General features: G+C 45.6%; 1 protein-coding gene across 1 annotated transcript in view; it reads right to left on the reverse strand.

Annotated features, from left to right (window-relative positions):
* Positions 1–1,040: 1,040 nt before the first annotated feature.
* LOC148021297 (F-box protein SKIP8-like) overlaps positions 1,041–12,818 on the reverse strand; it is a 46,863-nt gene continuing 35,085 nt past the window's right edge. The window contains exons 2-3 of the mRNA XM_087699165.1: positions 1,583–1,779; positions 1,041–1,439 (exon numbers count right to left, since the gene is read on the reverse strand). Of these exons, the coding sequence (XP_087555291.1) occupies positions 1,181–1,439; positions 1,583–1,779 (456 nt within the window). The 3' untranslated portion in view covers positions 1,041–1,180. The remainder of the gene's footprint in view (positions 1,440–1,582; positions 1,780–12,818) is intronic.

Genomic DNA, 12,818 nt, shown 5'->3' on the forward strand with positions numbered 1-12,818 from the left:
TTCAATGTTGAAAGAGATTTTATATCAAGCACATTGTTAGCTTTTATGGCTGCTCCAAAGGCACATAACATGCATACAAACCTGATTCTTTCTATCCATTCCAAGTCAGTATTTACAATTGTGGTAAAACATTTTCCCCACAATGTTGGGCACAGTGGAGAAAGAAATTGAATACATGAAACACAAATGAGCACAAAAAGTTTCAGATGAGCACCAAAACATTGCGCTGTGAGAGGCTCAATAAAATCAACATAATCAACCTGAGGTTGACATTACAAATGACTGCTCAACTACTGCAATCATGTATGCTCACAGCAAGACAACTACATGTTCCTGCAGTAGTACCTCATCCAAAATTATTTTGCTGTTTTAAAACATGTTGGGGAATTTGGCTGCAATACAACTGTTTCTGACAGAAGCGAGCTGTTCTGAGGCTTGTGATAGGACCATCTGATTTACTTGAACAAAAAATAACATTTATAGGAGTGCCTTCAACCTAAATGATTCACTTCCAGCTGCTCAACATGGTTATGCCCTAAACCTGAAGACGACTAGTACCACACTCAGCAAGCTTCAGAAGCATCCAAGTTTATCTTTTTGATACATGAGTTCCAGCTTATACACCAGCTTACAACAGCAAATGCTCTTACCCTTCTGCAGTTTGCTACATTTGAGTAATCAATGAGAGTTCCAAGGAGACTGAATTTGTTTATGCAGCTAACACTTCCAAAAGAAAAAGCTGAAGCTGAACTGCCTTCATGGAAACCAAACCTTATTCTTGTTTATCCGTCTTCCACCCTCCCACAAAGAATCCACCTTGTACTTAAGAAGCAACTGAGATGATCATAAACATACAGAAATACGCTGCAATTAAGCTTAGTGCACCTAGGCAACCTGCTAAATATATGCAAAGCCCAAGAAGAACACACATATGCTGACCATACACCTATTTTTACATGGACATGAAACTGATTATGTGAGGACTTGCTCAGAATATATATACAGAAGAAGATAAGTAATACCCCTTGTGAACTTTCATACAATACAAGCAGCTTGTGGAACCCAATATATAAGGTATTCCAAGAAGGGTGACTGTATTACTCCTTCCAAAAATTCAAACAGAGGCATCAGAGACTCTGATTCTAACATCATAACTTTACACCTGGTACACAGATGTGCATCAGTTTAAAAATGGTCCAAAGTCAAAGTTACCTCCCTCCAGTTGTAAAGAACTGTGACGGTGAACCATATACCAGTGGCCGTGATGGAATTCAAAGACATTAGTAGTCAACAAAGGTTCTGTAGATGAATTAATGTACTCTTTCACAGTCACCCAAGCCATGTGACCAAAAACCCTCACACGTTCTTCTTGGAGATCAAAATCGAACCTTTGATTCCAGCTAAAAATCGTCTGCCAGTTCTCCATAACATTCTCATAGCTGTCAAATATCATCACCTAGTCATCATGAGACGGCTGCTTTGCAAAATGAAGTGAGCAACCTATGTTGTTTTATAGAGTAACTGGTTTCAAGCCAAAGGGAATTTAAGATTCACATATGGAATGTAAAGCTTGATGGCTTACCCATACAACAGCTCTCCGCTTGGATGGATACATTTAACATAGTCAGACTGTAACCAGATACGGCTCATGCCTTTCAAAGACTGAGCATGAAAGCTTTTGTAAAAGTTTCTGTTGGTTTCCAGCACAGCCTTAGTAGCAGCATAGTGAGCCTTCCACCCACACGGCACAATGACACCACTCTGTTCAGCTGCAAAGTCCTGCACCACACACAGTTCAAACCTTATTGCAGTACAGCTTCAAATATTGCATACAAGAGTACAAAATTTAGCTTGAAGACAGTAACAATTGTAAAAGACTAGAGAAACACATGAACAACAATACACTTCTGAATCTCAACAGCACACTGGAATCAGCAGTAACAAAGCAAGTCAATGTGTGGCTTTGAGGAGAGGAATGTTAGAACGTGATCAGGCCTCTCACAAAGTTCGCATTCAACTTCCAGTGAGTTGGTTTTCAAGTTCTGGCCTCAGCTTCTCGCCTGCTCACCAGCACCTCTCATCTGACCTACATTATCCACATGAGCAACAGCACTGGACTGGTGCCTTCAACTTCCTCCTTATACACCCAGTATCACCCTTCGTCCTTTGAGCTAGATAGCCCCACATGGTGATAGTGGCCACTTTATTGGAGTCCAATTTCTTCTCTCCTATGAGGTGCTTTATGAGGCTGATCCTGATTTTAGTCCATTGTTTTATTTAGACTGTGCTTGCAGATGGATCAATGTATTACCATAATCTACTACATCTTGCTGTTGCAAGGAAAAAACAGACCTATAGTTCTTCAAGAGGCCAATTGCGGGCCATAGGCATCACAAGTGAAAATGACACTTGGTTTTAGCTTTCATGACTTGATCCAATACACTGCAGCAAGTGTTCCAGTCTCAAGGTCTCTGGGAATTTATCCTTGAGTTAGAGCCAATGCATGGTTCTGGTCCATCAATGGAGAGCTCAAAATACCACAGCTGATGTTAAGCTGATGCATGGGATTTATTCACAATTACAATTCTTCCCCCTTGCATCACACCATTGAAGTCATCTCATCCACTACTATGTGTCTCAAGATCGTACTCAAACCACCATGAACCCCAACAGTTCTCCATTTCAAAGGGGATTGCATGAAAGTCAAGTTGGCAAACTAACAGCAATTACTTGTTGAGAATGCCACCACTAGCCTTCCAAAGCCAAAAGACAATTGACTTATGCCTTTTTAAGAAGTTTTCACCAGAGTATTTCGACTTTGTGAAGAAAATGATTTCCTTGCGTAGATGCCTACATACTATGACTCTTAGTTGAAAGCTTTTGTGATTCACAAGGCAGCACAACTTAGTTCACAAAAAATCCTCCAATTTAGAGGAAAACCTAGTCTCCACATCTATAAAGGGAAAATCAGAGGATAATCGAAAGTCTAAAAGTGAAAAGGCTAATCCTCGATAAAGCTATGCCCTTGCTCCAAACAATTCAAAGAAGCAAAGTATTCCCAAAAAGAAATAAATTTGTACTCTGTTGCCAAAAAACGTAGCCATATGGACAACGAGTGTTACATCCTTGGACATCCAAATGGACACTAGTAGCATTGGTCAGAATGGTCATGAAGTGACTTAGTGGTGCGAACACACTAAGGATGCTTCAAGGTTAGGGGAGCAGAGTCCTATTTATAGGACTTGAGGCCCTACTGTGCACATTATTCTGCAATCACCACTCTTGGACTCTTGGCTCGTAGGCCGATACCTCTGTACACCAAGATGGTGTGGCCTGATGGTATGGGACACTTTTCCGTGGGATGTGTGTCAAAGGGCAACAAATGCAAAAGTATATGACTGGATTAAAGAAATAAGTGAACATGGAGAAGGGGGCCCACAGGGGGGGGCTGGATTTGACTGCTGAAGACTGCAAAGAATGAATGCTGAATATTCAAGGAAATATGTACAATGGGCTATGAGGAATATCCAGCCACAGATCTCTTTTTGAATCTACACAAAAGCTAAGAGCAGATCTGCCCTAAAAAGGCAGCAAATGAAACCAGCCTTCCTCCTCGGATAGGATGGTAAATAACCTGATTAAGCACTAATTACAGCAAACATAAAATGCACGTAAACTGAAATTGCACACTTTACCACTTTAGTCTTAGATATTGGTTACCTTATTGGCCCCAAAACTTGCACCCCTTGCAGTACTTTTTTATCTTATATTACAAATGGAAAGAGTACAACTGAGATCCTCTAATCTCCTTAGCTAATCCAAGTGCCTCTTGCTATCAAAACTGACCAGCAAGTCTCCAAACCAATTTGCCCCTATGTTTGCTTGGGGATTGGCCTTCACCCTACTCCTTGAAAGACAAATTCAGCCCCAAATCTACTTGCCCTTTTACAAAAGGAGACTTTAATCTCCTTGATATTTAACAAAGTTATTAGCAATTCAAGAGTATTAGTGGCCCATGTGTCTCTTCTCCTATATGGAAGCAGTTGTGTCAATTCCTACAAGATCGGGCAAGCCTGTGTCCAAGTGCCTATCCAAAAAATTATTCACTGCATTTGTCAAGATAGTTGAACGTTTCAAGCTTAATTGGGCAAGGTTTCTTTTGTCTAAAATGGACCAACACTTCTAGCCTCTCACGAAAGGTCAACTTAGCAAAGTGTCATATGGAGCTTTTCTTCGGAAGATTATTACTCTTGCACCTCCTCTAGGTGGAGCATTGGTATCTAATCGTATCCCTCTTTTGAAGCAACTTCCAGCTCTTGTTTCCTCTCCTCCTCCAAAAACCCTAATTTCTACTGTAACTGCTGCCCTGCTCAAACTATCATGGAAGCTATCACCTACAGTTCCAAACCACCAAAAAGACTATTGTCCCCTCCTATATGCTGTCATCTATACCACAAGGACCTTGGGTTGATGTCACCTACTCCTAGAGGGCTCCAAACTACTGTCACATGTTGTAGAACCAATCCCTGGTGGCTGCAAATCACATTAGTAACCTCTCCTTGCTCTCTAACAACCTCCTCTATCACAATGGCTGGAATAGACTTCCAACAACCCCTAAAATCATTTTTTCCACTTACATGTGAAGTAAGCGATGCGCAATGGCAATGCAATGTCCTGTGATGAAAATGTCAGGTAGAGAGCAAAACGTGAGCAAGAGTAGAGACTAAGAGTCAAAGAGAGAGATGCATGATGTTCTTGGGTACAATCTTTTTGTGTGTGTACCTCTCTAGGTTTTAGATAGATATATATGAAAGTATAAATGTGCTAAGGGTGTGTTCACACCCTACACATATAAAAGGCACGATGGCCCTTTATTCCCAACAACCTCCCACTTAAAGGCAATGTGCCTTAAGAGGAGAAAAGAATCGGCTAAGTCTAGGTATGTATAAAGCTGAAATACATATATACCTATCCAACTCCCATCATCTATCGGCAATGAGCAAACCGCTCTGCTGGAAGACCAAGTCGGCCAATCTAAAACTCGCCGCTAAACAAGCTAGTCTACATAAACAACTACAATAAATGCTGCACAAACTACTCGGTGCCATGTGGCACATCTACCCGGACTGTCCATCCTATCTGCACTGAACGAGCTGCCTTGATTGCTGCATACGCCTGGTGACTGCACAAATCTACTGCCCAAACTACTCCTGTACATGGCGACGCTACATAAACTACCCTAACCATGCCTATGCCCGTTTGTGAACAGCCAAGCTATTCCAAGAACCTCCACAGCCAAACAGCCTCATAGTGGTAGAACAAGCCACTCAGTATTCAGCCTCTATACATGAAAGGCCAATTGTGGGCTGCTTCTTGTTGCTCCAAGAAATCGCACCTATACCTAGAAGAATGCAACAGCTTGTAGTTGATCGCGTGTAATCGACATCACCAGCCCCAATTTGAGTTTGTCTAGCCTCATAATGCCAAAGCCGAACCACTTGCACCTATTAGATAGAATAGGCCAAGATTGGAGATCCCCCTTGAGAACCACGATATCCTCAAGGCAACCTAACAATGAACCTTCTTAGGCTCACTCATGAACCCTGCAAGCAAACCAACTGGAAAGCGCAACTCAATCCTAGCATTCGATTGCCAAATCAACGACCCAATCAAATGTCGATAACTACAAGCATATATCATCAACGAATTAACATGAGTGAAAGCCTTCCAATTTAGATCCATGGGAGTAAAAACATACTAGCACTCCATCATCTCAAGAGTAGTCAAGAGTGTTATTGGATATGTCAATTCATGTGTGATTCAATGCATGCCATCTAGGGCTTGACACATTGTAGTCATTTTAGGCATTTTTTCTAGTGGACATTTCATGTCAATTTGGCATTTATCTTGCCAGTCAACCAACCTTCATTTCAGGAATATTTTATGCCTATATATTGGGGCTCCTCCTCCTCAGTCATTGTCATTCACCTCCTACATGTACTAGTGGAGAGAGGGAGCCGGTGTTGGTGCCTTGATAGCCAGTGACTCATGTTGGATTTGTATTGTCTCATATCTTGGTATGTGAATTCCATTTTCCAAGCATCTCTTTGCTTCTAAGTTCTTTGTATTTGTGCAGTGTTCTTTTCTTTTGCAGTGTTTCTCTTTCTTTTCTCTCGTGTTCAGCAATCTATTACAGCAACTTTCTATGCTTCCATCACTACATCCACTTTTGACATGGTATCAAATTTCAGGATCACTGTTCTTGCTGCTGTTTTATGCAGGTGCAGGTCTACATTTTGACTTTTTGTCTACTGCTTGGACCTGTTCTTGTTGTTGTGACTGCTCTATAACCTAGGCAACCATTTTCTCCTAATTTTCGCCATATTTTCATCAACATCTTGTTGTCTGCCATCTGTGTTTATAGTTTCATGGGTTGTTTCAAGGCTGGGGACTTGTTACTCACCCTTCCACATTCGCATTTTGGGGACAATAGGCTGAGGCGACTAGTTTTCCTGCAGGTTGCATGCATTTATTGTAGTTCTTGACTGTGTTTTGTCATTAGCATCTATGTTTTGCTCTTTTCCTTCTATGCAAGGCTAGGCAATAGTATTTCAAGCTGGTTCTAGCTATGTTTGGTCTGTCTTTTCACTTTGTGATACATTGCTCAGCTTTAGAGAGGGTTCATGTGCATCCGAGTGTCGTGTTTTCATCACTGCACTCTGGTTACTATTGATCTTTTCTCTATGTGCTCTCTTTACTCCTTTGAACTTGTGCAATCCTTGTGAGTTTGTATTTTTGGCAGACTTTTATCCCTATAGATCCCTTGTCTTTCTCCATCTTCTTTGTATCTCCCTTATCATGGTTCCTCCTGTTAGAGATCACAGCCAGGCAGGCAGGTAGGTCAAGCAGGACCAGTCGGACAATGTGCAGTCGCACTGCATAGTCGGACTGCCACGTGGCAGTCCGACCTGTGCAGGCAGTCGGCTGCATTTAATGCAGCCAACAGGGTATTTCTGGCACCCTATTTTTTGGCAGATTCTAGCTATAAATGGCCGACATCCCCAGCAGTCTCCCACACTTCTCTGCTCGCAGATTACAGACCGGTGACATGCGCAGATTCCGTCTCTGTTCGCAGATTTCAAACAGGAGACAATGCAGACTGCAGAGGACTTCGAGGTGAACAGCAGGTTGCATCGTCGAGGTGGAGACACGCAGTCCAGCGCACTGCGCCCGTGTATATATCTGCATATCTTTGTATTCAGCACACTTCATACAGCAGATCTTCATCCACCACTGTCTCTTTCTCTCTCTTCTCTCTCTGCGTTCTCTCTCTCTCTGTCCTACGCTTCCGCACCGCTGCACTCTGACATGGTATTAGAGCAGTGTTAGAGGGCTGACTGAGCGCAGAATCAACCTGAAGAGGAGTTTCTATCGCGACACAAATTTGCGTTTTTTGCGTTTAAGGGCAGACAGGAGGGCTGCGCATTGGAACAAGGCTGAAGCAAGTGTGGGCGCGCAGGAAAGGAGTCCAGGTGGTGGATTTGCTGCTGTTTACTGCTGTTTGACGCGGAGGAAGTTTGAGTTTTCAGCCTACAAGTGCAGGTTTTGCTTTTTCATCGCCTCCGGCGGGTGAAGAAGGTTCAGGACGCGGAAGAGCCTTAGCAAGCTGAGTTTTCACAGTCAGAGGGGGCTGCTTTTGTGTTTGTGAAGGCATTACAGGTGAAGATGTCTACAGAGATTGACTTGGAATTCTAGTCAATTATGGACCGGAAGGTGCCTGTCCTACCGGCTCTTCCTGCAGATCAGAAGCTCGACGGCGACAACTATCGCATTTGGCGCGTCATGATGTTGGCCATCGTTGAGTCCTATGATTTGGCGGAGCTGGTACAGGAGGAGATCGACCGGCCCTCGGAAAGAGATGAGTCCAAACTCTCTTCCGATGCTCGTGCGGAGTTGGCCAAGGCTCAGTCTCATTGGGACAAACTGAATGCCGGGATTCGTTCCTTTCTTTTTCTATCATGTACTACAGCCGTGATCGCTGACATCGAGCACTTGACGGTGGCTCGGGAGATATGGCTGGAGCTTGATCAGATGTACAATCGGATGACCCTTATGAAGCGGGTTTCTTTGGAGGTACAGATGCGGACCTTGTCCGTAAACAAGTCTTCTTCGCTGCGGGAGCACATTAACAAGCTAAGGCAGCTTCAGATGCAGATTCAGAATGCGGGTAAGCCGATTTCCTCCGAAGACATGGCGATCACACTTTTGTCCCAGTTGTCGCCACGATTCGGTACATTTTACTCTGCCCTTATTGCTTCGGGGCGAGAGTCTACACTTCGGTGGGAAGAGTTGGTTCCTATGGTCTTGGACCAAGAGGAACAGTTAAAGAGACAGAATGCTTCCAAGTCAGAGGCGCTGACAGGTCAAGCCTCTCAGAAGAAGGGGAAGGACCAAAAGAAGAAGAAGGGGGATAACAAGTCCAAGAAGGACAAGGAGAAGGACAAGGACAAAGACTCCACATGCCATATTTGTGGAAAGACTGGCCATTGGAAGAAGGATTGCCCTGACAAAGACAAGAAGGACACCAACAAGAAGGACACCAAGGATTCTAGAGCGGTGGCTGCACCCTCATCAGCTGCATTTCTTCATCTAGCTGTCATTGAGGACGCTTCACCGAATGCTTCGGATGCTGCGATGACGGCTCCCCAGGCTCGAGAGTGGATCGTTGATAGTGGTGCCTCGCGGCACATGACTCCTTCATCAGATGGTGTTGCCCAGTTGCGACCCTCGCGTGGGCAGATTCTCATTGGAGATAGCTCTTCAGTATCTATTGCAGGTCGGGGTAAGATGCAGCTTATTCCAGATGGACGAGGTGGTACCCATACCTCAGAGGTCTTGCATGTACCAGGCTTAGGGTACCATCTCCTGTCAGTTCATAAGATTTGCTCCCTTGGCCTTTTGGTGGAGTTTGACAGTACTACGGTGCGGGTCCTTGATCGTGGATCGAGGAAGGTTCTATCATCCGGATATGAGGAGAACGGCATTTATAAACTGAAGTCTTCCACCGCCCTCTCTACTCTTCTTCTTACCTCTCAGTCACAGTCAGAGTTATGGCATGCTCGGTTTGGTCACCTGAACTATGATTATCTTCGAAGGGCATCACGTGGACAGCTTGTTCGAGGGTTACCGGATATAGTGGTGAGCCAGCAGCATGTGTCTCCTGCATTCGGGGGAAGCAGCATAGGGATGCTATTCCCCACACAGCTTCGAGGCGGTCTACTTCACCGATGGAGCTTGTATCTACGGATCTATGTGGCCCTATGAGAAATGAGTCCTTGCATGGGAGCTCGTACTTCATGCTGATCGTGGATGACTACAGCAGGATGACATGGGCCTACTTTTTGGCATTAAAGTCAGAAGCTTTCTCACACTTCAAGGATTGGCTTCTCTTTGAGGAGAACCGATCGGGCCGAAAGTTGAAGACCTTGCGATCCGACAAGGGTGGTGAATTTGTTTCTAATGAGTTTGCTCGGTTTTGTGTAGATAAAGGAATTCACCAGGAGTTTGCCAATACCAATACTCCTCAAGAAAATGGCATTCTTGAACGAAAGAACCGCAGTGTGATCGAGATGGCGCGCACTATGATGGAGCACCGACAGACCCCTCAGGTTCTGTGGGCCGAGGCTGTGGCTACTGCAGTCCACATCCTTAATCGATCCCCTACTTCGGCCGTGGAAGGGATGACCCCGTTTGAGGCCTATTTTGGGACGAAGCCAGATGTTTCTTACTTCAGGGTCTTTGGGTGTGATGCCTATCTTCACATTCCCAAGGCTCACCGTGATAAATTTGAAGCAGCTTCCCGAAGACAGGTATTTGTTGGCTACAGCTCCCAGTCCCAAGGCTACCGATTGTATGATCCCGTCAAGCGGGATGTGTACACTAGCCGCGATGTGCGGTTTGTGGAGGTTCCGGCTATCTCAACGGGTGAGGAGCATCCCGTTCTTGGAGATCCAGGGGAGAGTTGGGCTCCTTCTACAATTCCACTGGAGCCCGTGCCTTTTGATTATGATTCTGTTTCTGACACAGAGTCTACTGTTCCACCGGTCACCTCTGAGGAGTTACCACCGGTGGATATTCCAGAGTCTTCTGCTGATGGAGAGAGACGAGGGGAGGTTCGGCCTCCTCCTCACTGGGCCCGTGACACACTCCATGATTCAGGGATCGAGGGGGTTCCTGAGGAGTGGGGACCGCAGGATGGTCCGCGGCGGTCACGGTGGCACCAGACACATTCTACGGAGCTTGTTTGCTCTAACTATTGTTTGATGACCCGTGTTATGCAGGATCGAGAGCCCACCTCCATGAAGGAGGCTTTACAGTCCGCACCATGGAAGAAAGCTATGGAAGCCGAGTTGGAGGCTATTGAGAGGAATGGCACTTGGTCACTCGTGCCCCGCCCCCCAAATAAGAAGGTGATTGGCGTCAAGTGGGGTCTTCAAGACCAAATACCTTAGCGACGATTCTTTGGATAAGCACAAGGCTCGCCTTGTTGCTAAAGGTTTTGCACAGCGCCCAAGGATTGACTGTCATGATACTTTTGCCCCCACAGCTCGTATGGCAACCATTAGAGTTGTTCTTGCCTTGGCTGGCCATAGGAGATGGCCTGTTTACCAGTTGGATGTGAAGTCGGCCTTCCTCAATGGTGATTTGAAGGAGGAGATCTTTGTTGAGCAGCCTCCTGGTTTTGGATCTTCAGATGGGAAAGTCTACAGGTTGAAGAAGGCCTTGTATGGCCTCAAGTAGGCTCCGCGTGCATGGAACGAGAAGATTGATTCGTTCCTCCAGTCTCAGTTGGAATATCGGCGTTCCAAGGCCGATCCGCAGCTTTATGTTCACACTTCCGAGGATGGTTGTGTGCTTTTTGTCTTATATGTTGATGATTTTATTGTCACGGTTGATGATGCACGACAGGTCCAAGAGACGAAGTCAACTTTACATCGGACGTTCGAGATTACGGACTTGGGTCTACTCCATTTCTTTTTGGGCCATGAGATTTATCAATCTCAGAGGGGGATCTTTATCTCTCAACAGAGATATAGACAGGAGCTATTGGTGTCTTTTGAGATGGAGGCTGTCGGGCCCTTTCTACTGCTATGGATCCGAACTGGAAGGCCACTTCCCATTCAGATTCTCCTATGGCGGATGCTTCCCGCTATCGTCAGTTGATTGGGTCCTTGATTTGGCTTCTCAACACTAGGGTTGATCTTTGTTTTGTTGTTGGGCTCTTGGCAGGGTTCATGAGTGAACCTAAGACGGTTGAACCTAAGACGGTGCATTGGCAAGCTGCTCAGAGGATACTTCGGTATTTGAGGGGGACGTCTGATTTAGGGATTCATTACCCCGCAGGGACAGATGGTTCAGATCTTGTACTTGCAGGTTGGAGCGACTCGGATTGGGCCGGTGATGTGGACCACAGGCGGTCTACTACAGGTTATTGTTTTACCTTGGGTGCAGGTGTTATCTCATGGAGTAGCAAGAAGCAGCCCACGGTAGCCCTTTCGTCTACTGAGGCAGAGTAACGGGCCGCGTCTTCCACTACATGTGAGGTTGTGTGGCTTCGGAGATTATTGGAGGAGCTTGGGTTCCCCCAGACTCGTCCTACTGTGCTGCAATGTGACAATGAGAGTTGCATTGCCTTGGCACGGAACCCTGTTTTTCATGCCCGGACGAAGCACATAGAGATCCAGTACCACTTCATCAGAGAGAAGCTTCTGGATGAGACCATCACTGTGGAGTACTGCAAGACGGAGGACAATCTTGCGGATTTGTTTACGAAGGCACTTCCCCAGGCTCTACTTCGGAGACATTCCAGATCCCTCAGGCTTCTGCCTTGCCCAGGCTCTGAGAGGGGGTGTTAGAGATCACAGCCAGGCAGGCAGGCAGGTCAGGCAGGACCAGTCGGACAGTGTGCAGTCGGACTGCCACGTAGCAGTCCGACCTGTGCAGGCAGTCGGCTGCATTTAATGCAACTGACAGGGTATTTCTGGCGCCCTATTTTTTGGCAGAGTCGCAGATTTCAGACAGGAGACAGTGCAGACTGCAGCGGACTTCGAGGTGAACAGCAGGTTGCATCGTCGAGGTGGAGACACGCAGTCCAGCGCACTGCGCCCGTGTATATATCTGTATATCTTTGTATTCAACACACTTTATACAGCAAATCTTCATCTTCCACTGTCTCTTTCTCTCTCTTCTCTCTCTGCGTTCTCTCTCTCTCAGTCCTACGCTTCCGCACCGCTGCACTCTGACACCTCCAGCATCTCCTACTAATGGTCAACATGCAAATATTCTTTACTCATCTATGAGTGTTATGTTGGAGACTTGTTGTGTTCAAATTCAAGATTCTATAAAGATGCTCTCTCTTGTTGCTTCAGATGTTTCAGTTTCAGAGAGGGTGACATATGCCAGAAGAAGGAGAAGTCTCAATGATATTATTGTGGCAAGAAGGGACACCTCTCGAAAGACTGCAGGACATTAGCAGCTTTACGACATGAGCAAGAGTGGACAGTGACAAAGGGTGACGACTCTCTCAACAAGTCTTTCTCATCTCCCAACCCTAATTTAGGCTCCATCTCTATGGCCCCAACAATGGTTGTAGGGGCCTTCCTTCCCAATTGCTACTACAAGTGATGCGGTCATCTCTCATGACTCTCCAATGCCAAAGAGGGAGTGTGAGAAGGTGGTAAGGCGAGGCTGGTGAACCTCATCTATACAGATATACATGTGCACATGTTCCAAAGAGGGACGTCCCTAACACATCAACC

Source organism: Lygodium microphyllum, chromosome 18, assembly GCF_053477565.2.
Source record: "Lygodium microphyllum isolate KBCC chromosome 18, Lygodium_microphyllum_v1.1.10, whole genome shotgun sequence".
NCBI classification, from domain to species: Eukaryota; Viridiplantae; Streptophyta; class Polypodiopsida; order Schizaeales; family Lygodiaceae; genus Lygodium; species Lygodium microphyllum.